The sequence below is a fragment of the Carettochelys insculpta genome, chromosome 1 (genome assembly GCF_033958435.1).
Source record: "Carettochelys insculpta isolate YL-2023 chromosome 1, ASM3395843v1, whole genome shotgun sequence".
Classification (NCBI taxonomy): Eukaryota; Metazoa; Chordata; order Testudines; family Carettochelyidae; genus Carettochelys; species Carettochelys insculpta.
In genome coordinates this window covers 315,739,356-315,759,969 of record NC_134137.1, presented here as the reverse complement: position 1 = coordinate 315,759,969, position 20,614 = coordinate 315,739,356, and the positions used below count along the sequence as shown (strand labels likewise).

General features: G+C 43.1%; 1 protein-coding gene across 2 annotated transcripts in view; it reads left to right on the top strand.

The window, feature by feature from the left end:
* Nucleotides 1-3,816: 3,816 nt before the first annotated feature.
* SRGAP1 (SLIT-ROBO Rho GTPase activating protein 1) overlaps nt 3,817-20,614 on the top strand; it is a 247,142-nt gene continuing 230,344 nt past the window's right edge. For both annotated transcript variants that reach the window (XR_012648118.1, XM_075013725.1), the window contains exon 1: nt 3,817-4,412. Coding sequence is in view for 1 of the 2 variants with exons in the window: in XM_075013725.1 (XP_074869826.1) it covers nt 4,346-4,412 (67 nt within the window). In the remaining variant the exon portion in view is untranslated. The remainder of the gene's footprint in view (nt 4,413-20,614) is intronic.

The following is a 20,614-nucleotide window of genomic DNA, read 5'->3' as shown; positions in this document are numbered from 1 at the left end:
AGAAAGGAGGAAGCCAGTCCTTCAAGATTGCCTGAGTTGTTAGACCTGGAGGTAAGAAGAGTTGAAATTACAGAAGATCACCTTGCAATGAAATTGACAGCTATGCCTTGTAAGAAAGCATACAAAAGAACCAGAAGATTCCAGAAGTAGAGACAGGTTGAGCGGATAGGTGGGCCTAGGGAACAGTAGTGAATTTTCTCCGCTGAGCAATAAGAAATAGATATATGTTTTGCAGGTGACTGTAAACACAGTGAGAAGTCTTGTGGTATCTTATGGACTAACAGATATTTTGGAGCATAAGCTTTCGTGGGCAAAGACCCATTTCGTTGGATGTATAAGTGGGGTGGTTTAGAGGAGGATTTACAGAGGGAGTCTCAGTAAAGGGGAGGGCCAGAGCTAACAAGGTCTATTCAGTCAGGGTGCATGTGTCCCATATCGGCAGTTAATGTTGAGTTGTGAACATCGAGAGGAGAAACTAAGTCAGTTCAGTCAGGGGGGATGTGGCCCATTGTCAGTTGGTAGTGTGGAGGTGTGAACATCAAGAGCAGAGAAACTGCTTTTATAATGGGCCAACCACTCCCAGTCTCTATGCAATCCTTGGTTGATGGAGGCAAATTTGCAAATGAATTGCATCTCTGAAATTTCTCTTGCATTTATTTTTGAACTTTTTTTGTTGAAGGACTGCTGTTAAAGTGTTCTCCTACAGGTTTTTATATGTTACCATTCCTGATGTCTGATTTACGTCCTTTTTTTTTTTTCTTTTGCATAGAGACTGTCCAGTCTGGCCAATATAAACTGCAGTGAACACAGTAAGAACTGGTGCATTTGCTGAGGTTTCTCCAGCTGACTCTTGACAGTAGAAAGGAATTTTGTAGATGTAGACACATGGAGTGTATCAAAGGAAGATTCCCTCTTTCAGATATGTTTTAATGTGGGGATTAGAGGCGCTTTATTATTATTATTTGGTCCTGTGCTAAAAGGACCTGTCCTATTAATGTGGTCTTCTTCTAGATAATGTTCTTTTTAGGCTCCATTTTGTTGGCAACTATATAGGCCCTCAAACTCTATTGTTTTTTACTTCATTGTTAGTATTCCATTATTTGAGCACTTCAGTGCAATCAGGTGTGATCAAGGGTAGAAAAGCTTGGTTGACAATAGAAAGGATGGACTTCCTGAAGAAAAGGCAGCACGTGGCTGGTTAGGCTAGCTTTCCAGCTAATCCCCCTTTTGTTAGGCACCCTATACATTTTGTGACTCAGCATGTCATTGACAAACAGGTGGAGAGTTACAAAGCAGTGAGCATCAAATGTGTAGAGGAAAATCTCTGTTATGTAGCAGCCAACTGATTTTGTGTCTCTTGTTGAAGGGATATAATTTTTAGATCAAACTCAGAACTAAATTAGCTTTACAAACAAGATTGGAAAATAGCCTTCACCGTGCTGAAAGGGATGTTTTAGCTAGACTCCGTTGAGACTGACAATATGCAGGAAACCTGGGTAAAGGTAACTCCCTGGTAGGAGAGCAAGAGGGGACATAATAAAGATATTGAAAATCACAAATGATAATAGAGAAGGTAGAAGGACGAGTAAAGTAATATTTTCATTTGACCAACTTAAGCTTGAAAGCTTGTCTCGCTCACCAACATAACACATAGCTCTTCGTTATGTAATCTGAAGGACGAGGACCCAGCTTCCAAGAATATTCTGCCCCCAGAGTTTTTACCAATAATATCAAATTGCACCAGTCCTGTAGAGTGTAGCCCTCTTCTAGGGTTTCAGAGGATTAACCAGCTGCCAGTCCCCCCTAACTTCAGCAATTAGGACCAGAACTATTGCCACCAGTGGCAGAGCATTGGATATGAGGTATCTTCATAATCCACAGACAACAGAGATGTCAACAGACAACATCAGTTTGAATTTTGGACATTTATTTGTGGTCCTGTGGCATACTCTGAATTCCTCACACAACTAACTGTCTTGGTTTCTCTGTTACCAGCCACTCCTCCTATACATTACATCTTTGGGCATGGAGATATAACTTCTTCTGAAGTTACTAAAAAGAATTGTGTTTTTTCCACTTTTTCATTTTCTGCAAGACAGGTCCCTATGCCCTTAATCTGCTGCAGTGATGCTCCAGTTCTAGTCACTGACTCTGTAGGTGTTCTGGGGCTCAAGCATGCACCAAAAATATAGGGGGTTCTCAAGAAAGGCTCCATTTCCAGAGGGGAGGAGGGTAGTAGCTGTACATACTGGGACATTTGCTCTTCTTCTCCTTCCCCTATCAGGAAGCAAGGGTAAAGTACACAGATTGCAAATTACTCTTCCACTCCTTCCCCTCAGCAGCCAGTTGTGACAGGCATGCACACAAGCCATGTACTTTCCCCTCACTCCTGAACAGTCAAGCGAACAGGCAGAAGATCAAGAGAAATTCCCCTATGCATGGCTGCTGCCTCTCCCAACCCAAAATGGCACCCTTGGTTCTCAGCACCTGCAGGGCTGGATTAATCTGCTGTGGGCCCAGGGTTCCAAACCCTGGGTCTGCCCTGGGAAAGGTCCTACCAGCAGTAGCAGTTGTGGGGACAGATAGCTAAGTGGTTAGAGTACTGGCCTTGTCAACCCAGGGTTGTGAATTTGATCTTGAAGAGGACGGTTAGATTTAAAAAACTGTGAGGGATGGTGATAGGTCCTGCTATAAGTGCAGGGGACTGTACTGAATGACCTCTGGAGGTCCTGTCCAGCTCTCCTGCCCCCAGCCCAGGCCCTGCTATCAGAGGCCCTAAGAGCCACTCCCAAGTGGAGAGGGGCTGGAATGTAGCAACCGCAGGGGGGAAAAATAGTCAGCACCTGCGGTTCTCACCCCCATTTAAAAAAAACAAAACAAAAAACATTGTGTATTCTTCTAACCTGGCAAATGACCATTATGTTCATGTATCAGAGGGGTAGCCAAATTAGCCTGCATCTTCAAAATCACCAAGTCCTGTGGCACCTTATAGACTAACAGATACGTCTGACCAAGTGGCCCTTTGCGCACAAAAGCTTATGCACCAAAGTATCCGTTAGTTTATAAGGTGCCACAGGACTATTTATGTTCATGGAGGTGCTTGACTTGAGTCGGCCAATGCAAACACTTCCCCTTCTAGCCTTTCTAACGGAGTGAGGTGGCTCTCCTTGCCAATAAGCCACGGCAGGCAGCAGCCTCATGACCCCGAGGCTCCAGAGAATGTTGTTAATGACAAAGGAAAGGAAACAGAACGGGGTTTCATGCCACTCGCTGTTTCCCGCGCTCCCCCAGCCCCTCCTGCCGCCCGCCCCGCGCTTGGAGTGCTAGGAGTGGGGCGCGGGCCGCGACCCCCGCCGAGAACGACCACGAGCAAACGCTTTGCTGAGCCCGCCCCAAGGAAACGCTCCCCACATGGCGCCGGCTGCGGCGTGTGGATTTAACTTTCCACGCCCGGATCAAGGGCTTTCCCCCACCTTATCCCCGCCTCACACCCGCTCGCCATATGCTCTCGGGAGAGGGCGCGGACTGATCCCCGCCCGCCACAGCCCAGGCTGGCTCAGCAGCCTCTGGAACGGGCCCGGCTGGGCCGCTCCGCGGGAGGCAGCCGGGCAGCCTAGCTTGCTGGAGCCGCCCCCTCTCCTCCATTGGGGGTTGGGAAGGCGGGGCGGCTGCGGTTGGCCGCCAGAGGCCTCGCTGTGCGCGGTCAGCCCTGAGGGGAGCGTCAGGCTCCCTCCCCCCCTTCCTGCCCACTGCCGGCGGGGTGGGCGGGTCGCTGGCAGCGGCGGCTGCGGGCTGGCGGCAGAGGCGCAGTCCGGGCTCCTGCCCCAGGCCAGCGGCAGGGGGAGCGGCCGTGGCGGGCGGGCGGGAACGAACTCCGCCCCCTCCCGCGGGGAGTTGAGGCGCTCGCGGCTGTCGCCTACGGACCAGTCCGCTCGCTGCGCTCCCAGCCGCCGGCGGGCGTGACCCGGGGCTACTGAGGAGCCGGGCGTGAGGGGCTGTGCCCCGCCGCCCCCACCCTTTGTCCGCCGCTTCACCCCACCTCCTCCGGCGCGGGGCGGCATGACAGCGGCGCTGGGAGGCCGCGGGAGCCGGCGCTAGCCGCATGCAAAGGGAGCGGTCCCGCCCCGCCCCGCCCGACCCCACCTCGCCTCGGCCCAGCGGCCAGGCTCGTTGCCGTGGCTGCAGGCGATGGTGCCCGTGCCGGGCTTAGTCTAGTCGCCGCTTCCCCGCCCTGCAGCGGCTAGTGTCGCGCGTGCGGGCGCCGCTCCCCTCGCCGCCTGCGAGGCGCTGCTGTATGCCCCTCTGAGCCGGCTCCGGAGCTCGCGGGAGAGGCGCCGCCTGGATAATGTCTACACCGAGTAGAGTCAAAAAGGACAAAGAGATTATAGCGGAGTATGAAAGTCAAGTGAAAGGTAAGTGGCTGTGGGGCCGGGCGGGGCGTTTTCTCCCTCTCTCCCGTTTGCTGCCTGACACTCTTCCCAACTTGGGCTCCGGCTGGGGCGCCTGGCAGAAGCCAGCGCGATCCCGGGGAGGTTGGAGGAGCGGCGTTGTCCCGGCTGATCGGAGGCGTTCAGGAGCCACAATGCACTGGGGGAGGACGGCTCTCCCACGCCCGGCTTTGCACGCCAGACAGCGGGCTAATTGCTCAACTTAATTTCCTTCCGCGGTGTCCTTTAAAGCGGGGCGAGGCAGACGCCGCCCATGCAGCCCCTCGGCAGTTCGTCAGGAATCAGCAGTTTGGACAAGGGGGAGGGTGTTTTAAAGGTGGGTTGTTTGTGACCGGCCGAATTGAGATCACGCACTTTTCACTCATCAGTGGGGGTTAGCAGCCTTTTTAACAGCAGGGCGCTTACACTGGAGAAAGACAATAATAAGCCTTGTCCGTCTTCTAATGCACAGGGCGTTATTTCCCTTTGTATGTTGTGCTGTACCTGCTTGATTAATAAGTGGAGCTCTCCAATATTCTCGTGTTTCAGCTTCAACATTAGTAACATCTAAATATTGTGCTGAGAGCAGTGCAGCGTGAGTCTTGAATTAGCTGCTAGTGTTCCTTAGATCCCTGGTATCCAGCCACTATAGTGGCTACTGCTATAGTGAAGTAGCCACATTCTTCTGAAAATATATTTATTGTTCAAGCCAACTAGCCACACTCAATGAGCCAAATAGCCACATGTAGCTATTGGACACAATGGCCTTAGACCTTAAAAAAAATCTGTGGAACAGAGGACAAGAAATTGGTGTTTAACTTATACCAGTATGTATGTTCCTTGATACATGTTGATTCCTTTCCATAGTGGCTCTGGATGAACACTTGTGCTGTTTGATGAAATGCTCCAGTGGATGTATACTTCCATGGATAGCTACAGATTTAACATCTCATTTGCTGTATAACCCTTTAACATTAACTGCACTATAAAGACGACATGTAAGCAAATATTATCTAGGGCTTTGATCCTGCTATGTGGTATGGTAGGCAGAGCCTGTCCTCACATGGTACCTGACTTTGTGAGCACAGATGCCCTCCCCTCCCCCACACATTCAGGGTTGAGTACTGTGGATCCAGGTAGGACAGGGGCGGGCATACCAAACATCCCACCACTCTTCATGAAAGCTAATAGACTCTCAGTAGTTGCAGAGCCCATCATCTCTTTTTACGTAATCCTGCAATGAATTCACAATGATTGTGAGATCTCAAATTCAGCATTTTCATGGCAACCAACTGTAATGAATTAAGAGAACCGTGGTCTATTCTGTGTTTAAACGGTTACAAAGATACTGTGCTTTGAGTGGAAGGAATCTTGTACCTTCCTCTGCTTGCTTGTCCCACCTCCCTGCACATTATTAGCCAATTTTAATGAAAACGAAGACTTGTGTAGTGAAGGTATATGATTATAAACTGTCTCTTCTGGCATTAGTGTCCCTGGATAACTGCCACTACTACCCAATGCATTTATAAACATAATGTAGTAGGAATTTTTATTTGTTTGTTTGGTTTGCTCCCTTGTGGTGTCTCTGAATGTGTACAGTGGTTGTCTTGACACTGCTGATGTGATGACACTCTTAGCAAATCTGTTTAGCAATATCCATTAGGACCTGTGGTTGTAATCATAGCCTCATTTTTCAAAGACCTGTATAACTGAATTACAGATTATAGGGTTCTGGTATCACTTTCTTAATGCTCACTTGAATATTTGTGTAATGCCACAACAGACCTCCATGGCCTGATAAGTAAATAGATGCAAATTACAAACAAACTAAGGTCTGATCCTGACCCCCAATGTCACTGGTCTCTCTTTTCACTGGAGTCTGGAAAGGGACTATACAGATGCTCCAGTTAGACAACAAGGTAACTTTCAGGTACTGTAAAATCAACAAAGCTAGCTCTGCGCTACTTGTCTAGCAGAAGTATTACAAACCATGCTGGGGAAAAAGGCATGGCCCAAGAACTGCTTCCTCCAGTGATTGGTGGTTAGCTTAATACCCCAGGGAACTGCTACTATCAACATAAATTAAAGCTATGCTAAGGATACAAAAATAACAAGAAGTCCTATGGTACTTTATAGACTAACAGATATCTGACAAAGTGGGTTTTTGCCCACAAAAGCTTATGCTCCAAAATATCTGATGGTCACTAATGTGCCACAGGACTTCTTGTTGTTTTTGAAGATACAGACTAACTCGGCTACTTCTCTGATACTGAGGATACAGGTATTAGAGCAGTTCCTGGCCTGTGAACTGGACAAAGCTGTTATCTCTTGTCCCTTCCCCCAGCAAAGTCCTGTAATGAGTACAGTTTGTGTGCCACAGGGATCATTCTGGTCCCTAGATGTGCAGTTCCAAAAGATAGAACACTTACAGAATTCGACAATGCAAAACATATGGATTTGTGTAGGCCCAGCTGTGGCTAATATGTCTGTGTTGTTGGAGCAAAGAGGCTTCTATTATACATGACTAGTAAAGTGTGTGGGGCGGGGGGTGGTACCACATATGGAAATGGGGGTTCAGTGTAATACTTTACATATATTGCTGTGTGGTTAACTCCTTATTCCTTGAATAAGAGGCATCTATATTAGATATTAATTGTGCCAATTAATTTTTAGCTTATGTGGACTAAAAGTTATTCCTTGCAGTACTTTTCTAGATGTATGAATAAACTCACTCATTTCATAGACAGTTCATACAAGAATCTCAGAAATCAGAGTAGATAGGATTACAAGCTAACAGAAATACAAAGTGGGTACATTTAATTCATGGGGAAGTATGTAAACATACTACTTCAGTTTTACCTGGTTCGTTGTTTAAGCATGAAAAACTTGAACTGCTACTGATTTTAGTATGTTGTTCTTAAAGACAGTTGGTTTTTTTTTGGTGACCAAAGCAATCAAATTTCTGGAAAAAATTAAATTATGAATTTTAAACTCTAGGAAGTAGAAGGCTGCTGAGTCTTTGGGACCTCCTGATCTTACAGTTAGAAACACACATGTGGATTTTTGTACCCACACTCAGCCCCACTGATTTTGGGGATGTTCCAGGGAGATGCCAGAAGCAGCCTAACTGGGTCTTATTGCTAGGTTGGACCTTAATATGTAGGGAATAGTTGAAGAAAGCCCACTGGAATAATTAGTTAGTTAAAGCCTGTTATCCCGGCTAGCATGTAGGGCAGCAGTGAAGGTCCTCTGCTTCTACCTTCAGCCATTTTCTCCAGTGTGTCCCAGTTGTAGTTCATTCTCTTTATGTCTGCCTCAGCGGTACGCTGCCATGTTGTCTTGGGCCTGCCATGTGTCCATCGTCCTTCAGGTGCCCAGTGAAGTGCAACCCACTTCAATATAAGCCTAAAATTCAGTGATTGATTGGAGGTGTGACCTTTAACTATAGTGAACAACGCTGATTGTACTGTAAGTTTACTGTTAAGAATAGATACTTCTATTAAACTTCTCTGTGTCACTTCCTAATTTAAGTAGCTCTTATGAGGGCTATCAAGATTTTTTTTAATTCTCAATCCGTTTTGACAGATGGTCTTAAGGGCAAGCTTTAAACAATTGTTTACTCTAGTGTGAGGTATGTGCCTTTCAGACCTCTTACTTCTTTTATGTTTGAATGAAATTGCTTGGAATCATAGAAGAAATGTCAAGACTTCATTTAGTTCAGTTTCCTGCATTGAAGCAGGATCAAGTATACCAAATCATCTGTGAAGGATTATCTGTCTAACCTGCTGTTAAAACTTCCAATGACAGAAGTTCTACAACCTTCCTTAACTAGGCTTATTGTTAGAAGTCTTTTCTAATATCAAGCCTACATCTCCCTTGCTTTGGATTAAGCTGACTGTCCTACTTTCAGTGGAAGTGGAGAACACTTGATCACCTTCCTCTTTAAAATATATGGTAAACTCCCAATATCTGCAATTTCAACTTTCACTTAAATTGCGGTAATGCAAGTTAAGCGCAAGTCAAAATCGTGGGGTTCCCATGTGCTGGGGGCCGGGGAGCGCAGCTGTTCCTCCAGTTCCCTGCTCCAGTCCCGCAGCTCCACAAGCACTGGTCAGTTTCCTGGGTCCCACCAGCAGCAGGGAGCTAGGAGTCAGGCTGTCACCTGGTTCCACTTCCCCTTCATTGTGGGAGTCAGGAAATTGACCAGTGATGGTGTACTGGTCAGTTTCCAGACTCCCACAAGCCCAGGGGAGCTGGAATTGGGCTGCTGCCCGGTTCCCCCCGATTAGCGTGAAATTGGACTTAAGTGAGGGTGCGCAAGAGCACAACCCTTCCGTAACTTGGGGAATGACTTACTGCATTCTTTTTTTTTCAAGACTAACATTTCCAGGTTTTTATTAAAGCTTTCATCATTCGTCGGGCTTTTCTAAACTTTTTATTCTTTTTGTCTCCAGACACTCTCCAGTGTATCCATATCTTGTGTAAAGTCTGGCTTCCACCAGTGGTCATAATTCCTACCTGATGCCTCACCACTGCCTACTTTAGGAGAAAAATATCCTGAGTGTCTTATGTGCAGCGTTTTTGTTGAATAACCTCAGAATGTTAGCCTTTTTTGCAGCTACATTATATTGCTGTTTCTCATTCAACTTGTGATTCAACTATATCCCTCAAATCCTTTTCTTCACTACTGCCACTTAAAATTAAATGGGAATAACTAGGTTTTTTTTCAAAGAATCTAGCAGGTTGGGATTGGAAGAGACCTCCAGAGGTCACCTAGTCCAGCCTCCTTCAAAGCAGGTCAAACCCTAACTAAACCATCTAAGCCAAGGTTTTGTCAAGCCTGGCTTTAAAAACCTCTAAGGACGGCTATTCCACCGCCTCCCCAGGTAATCCCTTCAAGTGTTTGATCACTGTCCTAGTAAAACAGCTTTTCCTAATATCCAATCCAGGCCACCTTCATTGCAACTTGAGACCATTGATTCTTATTCTTTCATCTGCCACCACTGAGAGTAGCCTGGCTCCATCCTCTTTGGAACCTTCCTTCGGGTAGTTGAAAGCTGCTATGGTTCTTCTCTTCTGTGGATGAAATAAGCTCAGTTCCCTCAGCCTCTCTTCATAATTCGTGTACCTCAGCTCCCTAATCATTTTGTTGCTCTCTGCCACTCCGTACAATTTGTCCACATCTTTTCTGTAGCAAGGGGCTCAAAACTGGACACAGTACTTCAGATGTGGCTTTACAAGTGCCAAATAGAATAATAACGTCCCTTGATCTGCTGCTGCTGGTGCCTGTGCTTCTGCTAATGTTGTCCAATATACTACTCGCCTTCTTGGCAACTAAGGCACATTATTGACTCATAGCCAGCTTCTCTGCTGTAATCCACAGGTCCTTCTCTACAGATCTGCGGCTTAGCGAGCCAGTAGCAACGCATGAGATTCTTCTTTCTTTCTTCTTTCTAAATACAATACTTTGCACTTGTCTTCATAGAATTTTGTTTTGTGGATTACAGACCTATTCTCCCAATTTGTCAAGGTCAATTTGAATTTTTCTGTCCTCCAAACCATTAATAATTACTCTGAATATGCTCTGTTAACCATTTTTGCCCTTTCTTTATATTAATTTCATCTAAACAGAGGATGAGATCTAGGGTGGCACTAGTGTTCAGTTATACTTACTTTTTGTACCATTTGGTCTATATTTATGATGTATACTCATGAGATGTCATCTGATTCTAAAATTTCAGAACTCTGGTACTGTCTGCTCTTTGGGTGTTTGGGGAGCAAAACTGCCGGCTAAGATACTGTTCAATCAGAGATCTCTAGTGTTGTATAATGTTACAGAAAACACATAAAGGTACTGTAGAATATTGACCTTCAAAAGTCCTAGACACCTCTCAGTTTTTAGTTTAACACAATATTATATGTTTTACAAAGCAACAGGAGAAAGTTCTGTTTAACTCAGCGGCTGAAATCCACTTCGGCTGCACCAACTACATTGTTATCCCTCTGGAGTGTCTGAATATACCTGCCTATCTCAGAAATATATGTAGTACTCTCAAGCTCAAACCTTTTCATTGACTTGATTGTCTACTTCAGCTTGTTTGGTTAAAGACCAAATGCTTCCTAACACTGTTCTTAATGTACTAATTTAAAGTAAGACAAATTGGATGGATTTACTGAGCAACCCAGAGAGTTACACAAGTATTAGGACATATCTCTTAGTGTCTATATTGCTATCTTTTGTATGGTGACTGATCAGTTACTGAGATTTTAATGGATGACTTAGTTTGAAAAAAAACAAACCAGACAATCTCTTTTACAGGTAGGGATGTCTCTACAGTAAACCTTTGATTTAACAGACTAAAGGGGGTAAGAGGTATCTGTTAATGCTGAAAGTCTGTTAAATCCAAATGGTTATACTCTGATGATGCACTGACATTCCCAGTCCATCACTCACTCCTGTCCTCTGCACCCCTCTTCTGTTCCCCACCTCCTTCTCCATTTTTCCTCTCACAGGTCCATCTCCCTCTCCCAATTACCAGGAGAGGAGCTGCATGCTGGCCTGACTCCTTCTGCTTCCTATGGCTCTTGGTGTGCTCAGTGCAGTGGCTCTTCCAGCCCCCAATTCTGAGCTGCCCTTATGAGGGCAGAGTGCAGCTACCACTGCCAGCAGGCAGCAGCCTCTGATGCCACAGATGTTGCTCAGTGCCATTGCAGGCAGTGGCCGCCAGGTGCTGACATGCTTCGCACAGATGGGGCTGGGAGAGGAGAGCTCCTGTGTGGCAGCTTCAGCCCTGGTGGCCCCAATCACCCCAGAGGCTCCCCTTGCCCTGGTGGCTTCAGCCGCTCCAGCGACTCTGGGAGTTGCTGGCATTTATTTGAGGGAAGGGGTCTGGCGGACAGCATATGTTATTTCCAAGGCCCACTAAGTTGGGGTCTGTTAAATTGAGCTGTATGCAGAAGGCTGACAAAACACACCCGTACAGCACTTAAATTCCCTATAAGCCTTTAAAATAGGCCTAAGCACTCATTAAGTCTTGTTAGGGTATGTCTACACAGCAGTTAAACATTCATAGCTTAGCTGCATCCGTTAACTTCAGCTTGCAGGGGTTGGGCTTTGGCTCTGTTTGTGATAGAGAGCAGGGGTGAGAAAACCAAACATCAAAATTTGCCAAAAATTTTTTTTGAAATGTTAGTTTTGATTTCAGCTTTTCATTGTGTATTACAATATGTTTTATAATAGCAAGTAATTTCAAAACCAAACCTAATAACAAAAAATCATTTTTGAAAATATTTAAATGGGCTATATTAACATTATTATAATTCTTTTCCAGTTTTCATTGATACTTCTCAAACTCTAAATGCAGAATTTAAAAAGGCAAAATCAAAACAAAGTTTTCATTGACCTTAAAAGATTCTGACTCTCCTTTTTCTGGAAATTTGAAATCTGTTGGAATTCTGAAACAGAAAAAAAAATGAAACTGTGTATTTCCCTTGAATGGAAAAATTGATTCTTTCTCAACTGGATGGCTTTGCAGAAAATTTGTCATGGCTTGCAAAAATACAATACAGGAAACTTCCTTAATTATTTTCTATTTGCCAAAATAAACCAAACCCTAGCAAAATTAGAAACGAACGAAAAGTAATGGAAAAACTATTGTTTTGGTGGTTAGATGATTTGATAGGATTTATGCTCTGCCCTTTCTTACAGTTTTTACATTGGGTACGTTATTGGTATTGTTCTGTGACCTCCATTTAAAAAAATCATAATTTCTGTTTAAAATGGCTGTTCAGGAAACTCCCAATGTTATCTGAATGAAAATTTAAATATTGACAAATGAAGTCTTCCATCTGAGAGCTTCAAGATGCTTTAAAAATGTGTAGTGAATTTTGTCTCCTACAGAAAGGAAAATTCTAATGCATAGAAAATAAGTGGGTTGACCAAAGTCTCAAAGGAAATCTGTTTGGCAGAGTCAGGGATTAGGCCCAGGATATGTGACTGCGTGTCCTCATTTTAACCACATGACCATCCTTTCTCCATTTCATGTCTTGTCTGTTTCAATGGACATTGGAAGTGAAAGTAATCTGTTACTTCAGTACATGTGAACAGATAACCTGTGATCATGAATGTGACAATTGTCTTGCATGTATCTTTATACATATATTTAATAAAAAATGTTATCTTAAATAGGGTGATTGGCTTTGTCATCTTAATCATTAATAGTAAAAGATATAACTTCCCTGTCAACGTGTTCACATACTTCATTGAAACTGATTCAGTTTGGATCCTGTACAATGGTTCTGTCTGATGTTCTTTCCAAGTGTTTTCTCCACAGTGTTTCGGCATTACATAGCAAAGTTGTAAATCATGTTAAGGTTCATTTAATTTCCTACTATTATCTTTTTATTGGTCACTTTTTATGAAGTAAAATATCAGTTGCTAATAAAATCAGACTGATAGCTTGGAAATGGTCCTGTGCTAAGATGGAATGACTTCTCAATTCACCTCTTTCATCTTCATTTTGCTTAAATTAATTTCAGTTTCCATGAATACTGGTTCCTTTACTGATCAGTGTAGCTTCAATGGCAACATGTCAGCAATGGGAAAGGTTGGCTAGCAGTGATAAGACTGTACAATAAGAAACCCTCTGCTGACCATTATACTGGCTCTTAACATTGACCCTCTGTTGGCAGTGCAGCCATCAACATGCTGGACAAGACCAGTCAGTGGTAGAGGACAACTGCACCAAGACATGTATATGTGCAAGTGGAACTACTATATTAACAGAATGTCACTGGTCCACCTCTGATCCCGTGGTCTTCTGAGTAGAAATGAGTATTAATTCAGTTTATATTTAAGCTAAATTAGTTCCTAATAATCTACCCTTATTGCTCAGGCTCAAGGAACAAGCTAGCCCTGGGGTCTGCAACCAAACTAGTGAGAAGAGCCATTTTTTTTTCAAATTTAATTACAAAATCAGTACTTAAAGAGCTGCAATGCATGTGAATACAAGACAGTCCTTTATAAGTAATGTCAAATCATACTTTATGTCATCCCGATTTTAAGAACAGCAGACACACAATGATTTGTATCAGTTAAAAATTTTATTTTTTTCTGCTGGATTGGAGAGCGAATGAGGACAAGGAAAGTGCTGTGCCTGGGGATAGGCTCTTAAGCAGGAAGGAGCAATGTTCAGATCAAGCCTCCATGACTGCCCCGATTCCACAAACCTGCCCCCCGAACTCAGGCTTAATACCTCTCGGCCTCAACCCCTCCCCCACACCCCATCCCCAGGATTAATCTGCCTCAGGCATCAAGCTCCTCTAGCTGAGTGCAGGGCTGCTCCTTGCCCTTCTTGTGGAAGATCTTGTACAGCTGGAACTGCGGGTTCCCGGTGTACTGGCACGTGTGCTTGCTCTCGGCCAGCAGGAGGCGGTACGGCTCAGTCAGCTCCATTTGCTCCTGCTGCCTCCTCTTCCTCCTTCTCAGTGGGGCTGCACAGCGCCAGCAGGGGCAAACTCGGCTGCTCCTCCCTTCCAGCTTTCCTGGGAGGTTTAGCACTTCCCCCACCTACAGCATGGGTGGCTCCCTGCTCTGCTCTGCCGCTGCTGAAATAATGGAACTAAATTTCATTGGTTTAATGTCCTGATCCCTCCTGCTGCCCTGCCAGCTGTAAAAACAATTAATTTAGTTCCATTATTTCAGCCGCTGCAGGGCAGGGAGCTGCAAGATGAGTCAGCAGTGGCAGCGCCCATAGCTGCAACTGACTCCTTAAAGAGCTGCATGTGACTCCAGAGCTGCAGGTTGCAGACACCCGATCTAGCCTATTTCTCCAATTTACATAATCATGTGGGTGTATCAGAATTCTTTGATTCTTTCTGCTGTGATGGCAACATGTCTCACAGTAAGTTTCTCTCACTTTGTCAATTACTAGTCGTAATTTACTTTAGGGACTTTCTCTATGTTTACTTTAGGTAAAAATCTATTCCTGCGTGTCTTGACGCTTGTTATGGAAAGACCATTCTTGTGGCAGGAAATCTAGCTTAGTCAACGTTCTCACCTTTTGTCTCAGAGGAATAGCTGTGAGAGTCTGTAACTTCACAAATAACAAGCATTTATCTCGTAGTGTAGATGCCACCTATGGCAGATAACCTGTGCTCAGGAGTGTTAGAGACTAACACATTTCTTAGGCCACAAGCTTTTGTGGGTAAAGCCTACTTCCTTAGCTTTTCAGCTCTTAGACGAAATGAATGGAAACTGTGATGGCAGTTCTTACGTGAAAGCTTAGCACAAGGAAGTGGACTCAGACACATGACGAAGTGGGTCTTTGTCCACGAAAGCTTATGCTCCAAAATATCTGTTAGTCTATAAGGTGCCACCAGACTTCTTGTTGTTTTTGAAGATACAGACTAACACGGATACCTCTCTGATATTGTTCATTCTGCTTTACGCTTACCTCCCCACCGTGTCTTGCTTGTTTAGATTGTAAGCTCTTCAGGGTAGGAACCATTTGCTGCTCAATTTACTACCTAGCATAATGTGTCCCTATACTTGGTAAGCCATTCAGCCCCATAGTAGTAAATATGACTAGATGGGACACAAAACAGCTGCCAATGCAGGATTATTTCCTATAGTACATATTTTGTGTCTTCACCAGTGTTCCTTGTAAGCTGTGTGCTTATGCATCCACTCAGAATATTTAAATGCCATCTGGAATATTTAGCAGAGCAACACAGCTAGGTTTTTGTTTCTCTGAGTGGTGCAAATTGATACGTGCCTTGGTGTACATAACATGTATTGTGCACATAGATGGAAAAGAATCAGCATGTGGATGAAAAAGATTAGGTGGAACATTGATCTGGCATCTTTTAAATCGCAGTAGTGATCGGGCTTCCATCAGTTTGTCTTGAGGGGCTATTTTACAGTCTGATAGGGATATCTTTGTTTGGAAGATTTTTTTTATTCTGTATCTTCGCTTCCCTCTTCCATCATTGGCCCAGAAGGGTGAGCCAGAGAGAACCTTCCTTTTCCCATAATCTATCCACTAAGTCACCCAATGCTTCATGAATTGATTTTCGCAAGTTGGAGAATATATTAACTGGAATATCCTCAGGCCCATCAGTCTCAGAAGACATCTAAATATAAAGACACCCACCAAATACATGTTGGTGAGATCCATGTTGATTGTTGCACAACTCAGCAATTTATATTTATATTGCTTTTTAATATGCCTCCTGAGCAGTGTGCTTCATGACTGCTCCTAACGCTCTTTAGCAGTTTCAAGTAGCTTTTTTTTAAAGGAAAGCAAATCTCTGCTCTTTCACCCCAATCTGACAAGGATATTTCAAAGTTTTTAGCTAAATATGTGGCATTTCAGTCTTTTGAGTACAAACAAGCTTAATTTCAAGTATCTTGCAACCCCCTGAAATTAGAAATGGAAACTGTATACTCCATTGGGAAGAAGCAATGCCAAGTTATTTGCTTCTAGCCCTGCTAAATCCTTAGGGCCAAGGTCTCAAAATAAGCTTCATATAGGAGAAATATTAGATTCTCTTGCAGATATTTCCAAAACATCATTGCTCTTCTTCCTTCAAGGTCAATCTTCATGGTGTGAAGGAAACTTGATTTACAATGTTCATGCACTCTGTCAGCAAGACACCATACATGCCACATTTTCTAGGAGATCTCTGCAGAGTGCATTAGGACATACAGGTTGAACCTTCTTGTCTGGCACCATCGGGACCTGACCAGTGCCAGACAAGAGAATTATCTGGATGACAGGAGGTCAAAATAAACCCAGGGTTGTGAGTTCAGTCCTTGAGGAGGTCTTTCAAGGGTCTGGGGCAGGTTGCATTTTAAAAAAAAAATCTGTCATGGGGTAGTGGTTGGTACTACTGTGAGTGCAGGGGAGTGGACTCCATGACCTATCAAGGTCCCTTCCAGTTCTATGAAATATGTAATATTTTTTAGCATATTACTAGAACTTCCACTGGGCTCTTAGAAGACATTTAAGGGTAAATTACAGCTAAATAGCACAGAACATTGAGAGCCCAGGACTGGTGGCTGTAAACAAACTTTATGGGACCACAGGAAGCTTGTCCACACTCATGGTAAGTGGTGTTCTGGCCAACTAAAATCATGCCAGATTACGGAGTTTGGTGGCTGAGAGAGTTCCACGTTAGAGAGGTTCAGCCTGTACTGTGAAATAAGTGTGTCAACAGAATGAGCTGGGATGACCTGCATAATTAACTTGTGGTTTTGTTACTGTCAGGTGACTATCTCAAACAGATGTTGAGGAAATTTCTCTGCTCCATTACTTTGTCAATATGTAGGTACATATGCAAATGTTCCTTGATTACGTTTCCTCTGGAAAAAGCTGTATGTGTGCTTATGCACATTGTAAATTGTGGGGCTGTTGGAAGTTTTGGGGAAGATAATGTAAGCTTGTTTTTTCTAGTATGAGTTCTACTAGAATTGTCTAGAAATGGACAATTATGCATAAATTTTCAGTGACCTTTTTTCTTGTTTGTAACTTGTATAACTGATGAAACTTATTTCCGTTTCAGCTGTAATCTGCTGAGATTTTTTCCCCCTACAAATGCATGCGTGGTAGTGAGTGGGTAGAATACAGAAAGGTATTGCTTTTGAATATTGTATACATTTTTTAAAAAAAGACAAACAGGAAATGTACTTAAATAAAATGACCTTTTTCTCTAATGAAAAAAATAATTGTATTATCAGAATTAATAATTGGAGCCATTATACTACTGTATTTCTTGTAAACCATATTTGAAATAAAAACAACTGTAGCTGACTTACTGGATGGTGACTTCCAAGAAGTAATGACTGTAACCCTTTATGTAATTAGCTACCATGGGAAAATAGATGTCTATTGCAATTTCATGTAAATAGACTATCCAGACTGCTCAGCTGACATAGTTTTGCTCATCTGAAATACTCAACAAATGTTCTGTTACCAGTCTATCACTGCTGTAATGTGCTCGGAAGCCTGACTGCTTTAATCTGTTTTTCTCTTTTTGCTTGTAAATTGATACAAATGGAGCAATAGATAGTCCGCTATCTGGACAAATTAGACTGCTTGTTTATTCCCTTATCTTAAAAAAGGCATTGTGCCTGAAGAACAAGAAATTGGAATCTTTTTTTTTTTATCTGAATAAGCTGTTTGCATAATCATAACTAAAAATTGAGGTGTTCATTGGTTCAACTAAACAGTAAGGATCTAGGGCACTGTCTGTCTGTGACAGCCAGTGTTCACATGTCATCTCTATCCCTCCTCACTAAATATAGTGTCTCACTTTTCCAGTATTGGATATCTAAATTTCACAAGTAGCACCACACAATTTCCCCCTTCAAAATGCATAGAAGTAATACATTTTATATGGTGACTGGGAGTCACAGTGAGGTATTAAGCATCAGAATATATAAGGTTCTTTTGGCTTTGCCATGTATGACATTATGCCCCCATATTTCTATGAATTTGTTTTAGAAAATGAAAACTGCCTAACTCAAATATGCTTTATGGAAAATGGGGCATGTCGCCTATCATTGAAGAGTTTGTAATCCCTGAATGCATATATTCTATTTGTGTATATGTATCATCCTGTATTTGAAGTTAGAAATGTGAAGTATAAACTTGTTTGTTAATCTAAGTAAGCTAGTGACAAGCATTAGTGGTATTTAAGGAATTTAATTGCCCAGTGGTGCAAGACGGTGATCTGTGAATAGCCTTGTTCTTCCTGTAAGCCTGGACTATGGATGGTCCTGTCAAGACATGTGGCCAAGTCATCTGATGTTAGAAGCCATTTTGAATATGATGCTTTTCTATGGGGGTGTGAAGGCGTTTTAAACTGAGCACAAAGAACTCCCACCTTTGGAAAAATCTGTTTAAAGGCAGGGAACCAAATACAGTAAACTCTTTCATATCCAGCAGCCCCGGGACCGAGAGGTTGCCAGATATTCAGATATTCTGGATAATAAAGAGGTATACCTAGCAATATGTACACTAAAGAAAAGCAAGATTAGATATTAAGAAAATGAACAAAAATGTATGCAGAGTACTTCATTTCCCAGCAACAATAGTATTGTATATTGTAAACTTACAGGCCATGTCTACCGAGCAGCTTTTCCCCACAAAACGGGGCTTTTCGTCAGGAAAAACCTGCAGAGCATCTTCACTCAAAACGCTGGCAGTGTTATACCTCTCTGTGTTTAGGTATAATCCCCCTCAACCGTGTTCTGTTGACAAAACAGCTGTGTGGATGCTCCAGGGCCCTTTTGTCAACAGACAGTTTGCGGAGCTTCTGGTCAGCTGGTCAGTCTGGCTGTTCTCTGTCAACAGAGCAGGTTGCTTTTTCAATCTGCTTTTATGTGTAGATCTGTCCACAGAGGTCCTTCTGGGAAATCTCTTCCAACAGTGACATCTGTCGACAGAGGCTTCCTGTGTAGACGTGGCTTTACTGTGTTTGCTGTTTTTATTAGTTTTTACTTTCACTAAATTTTACTTATGGAAAAGGTAACTAAAATTTACTTATGGTTAAAATGCCAGTTATTTGAGAGTTCTGGATAATAGAATGCTGGATATGAAAGAGTTTCCTGTTATAGGAGATTTGGCAGTTGGGAGACACCTCTTGCTTACTACCTAGGTTACTGCTGGAAACATCCAAGACTGAACGGGAGAAAGGATCACACCCAGACTTAAGAGGTTGCCTAGATTATAAAAAAGATGATTAAATATACTATTAGGGAAAGAAATTGTATGTAACAAGTTTCTTGGAATATTAAGCTTAGCTGCCATATTTTGTTTAGTTTTCCTTAATAATGTTCTTTGTTCTGTTATCATTTGCAGCCACTTAAACAAATATAAAAGTATAATTTATTAATGAACTTAGTGTAAGCAATTGTTACCAGGGAGACAACAATATCTGTGCATATATCTTTCATTTATAAAGGGGGTGAATATATCATGAACTCACTCAGTATAAACTTTATTCATAGTGAGGTGGATTTATTTGCGATTTTGGTCCCATTGGGGCTGTGCTCCTGGCTTCTGTATCAAGTCCTTGAGATTGAGCCTTCTCAGGCCTGAGGCTCTCTCATTTTCTGTTTAACTCTCTGCTGTGGGCTGGGGCCCCCAACTCTGTGCCTTTGCTGGGGAGAGTTGAGTTGCTGGCTCAGCAGAACAGGGTGGTAGGGTGCTCCAGAGGGCAGGTAGGCAGGTTCAGTCTTACGAATAGCCCATGATGTGACAGTCTCAAGGGGATCTCTGTTACCCAGCCCGTTACATCTTTGTAGTAGACAACTGGGTGTTTGTCACCAATGTGAAAACACTGTACATAGTATGTGGCTTTATTAAGAGCCATTTTGTGTGTTGATGTCTAATTTCCAACTAGAAGTTGACAAAATTACTTAGAGTCTGATAGTCAAGAAAGAAAATAGAACAAAAGTGTTATTCATCTTAACAGATACCCTTAAATAAAATTTTTTATGAAGCTCAGAGTGGGGTATAAAGGCTTGCTCCATAAAAAATAGACTAGGGAGTCTGACAAGGGACTTGCTTCTGTATATCTGGCCACCAGTTGTCTTCAGGCCACTATGCTCTTATCTCCAAAAGAGGAGGGTTCTCATCAGCTATTGCCACCTTCTCCTCCACTCTTCCAAATGATTTCTGTTGTAACAGGGTGATTTGTGTCAAAAACTATGTGCACCTTCTTAGATGAACTTGTGGCAATGTAGCTGACTTTATAATTTTGTCCTCATCAGCCATTTGTACAGTCACAAATTAATCATTATGTATCAGATCCTGAAGTTCTTTCTTGGGCAGAATAACTGATACCAAACGGTGTTTTGTCTGACTAAAATCTGAATAAAACTTCTAGTATTTGGCTCCAAGACTTTAGGTGAAAACTAAGCAGTGGGAGCATCTTGGTCATACCTCTTAATTTCCACTCCATTCATTTAAGGAAATGGGTTTTACCCATGAAAGCTCATGGCAATACATTTGTTAGTCTCTGAGGTGCCACAGGACTGCCTGGTGTTTGTGTACATCTCATTTGAGACATTCATACCGATCTGCTGTTATCTGTATATAACTGCAAAGTACTGTCAAATACTGAAATCTTGAATCTGGTTGTGGGGAGAGCAGGTTAATAACAATCTTCATTTGAAACTT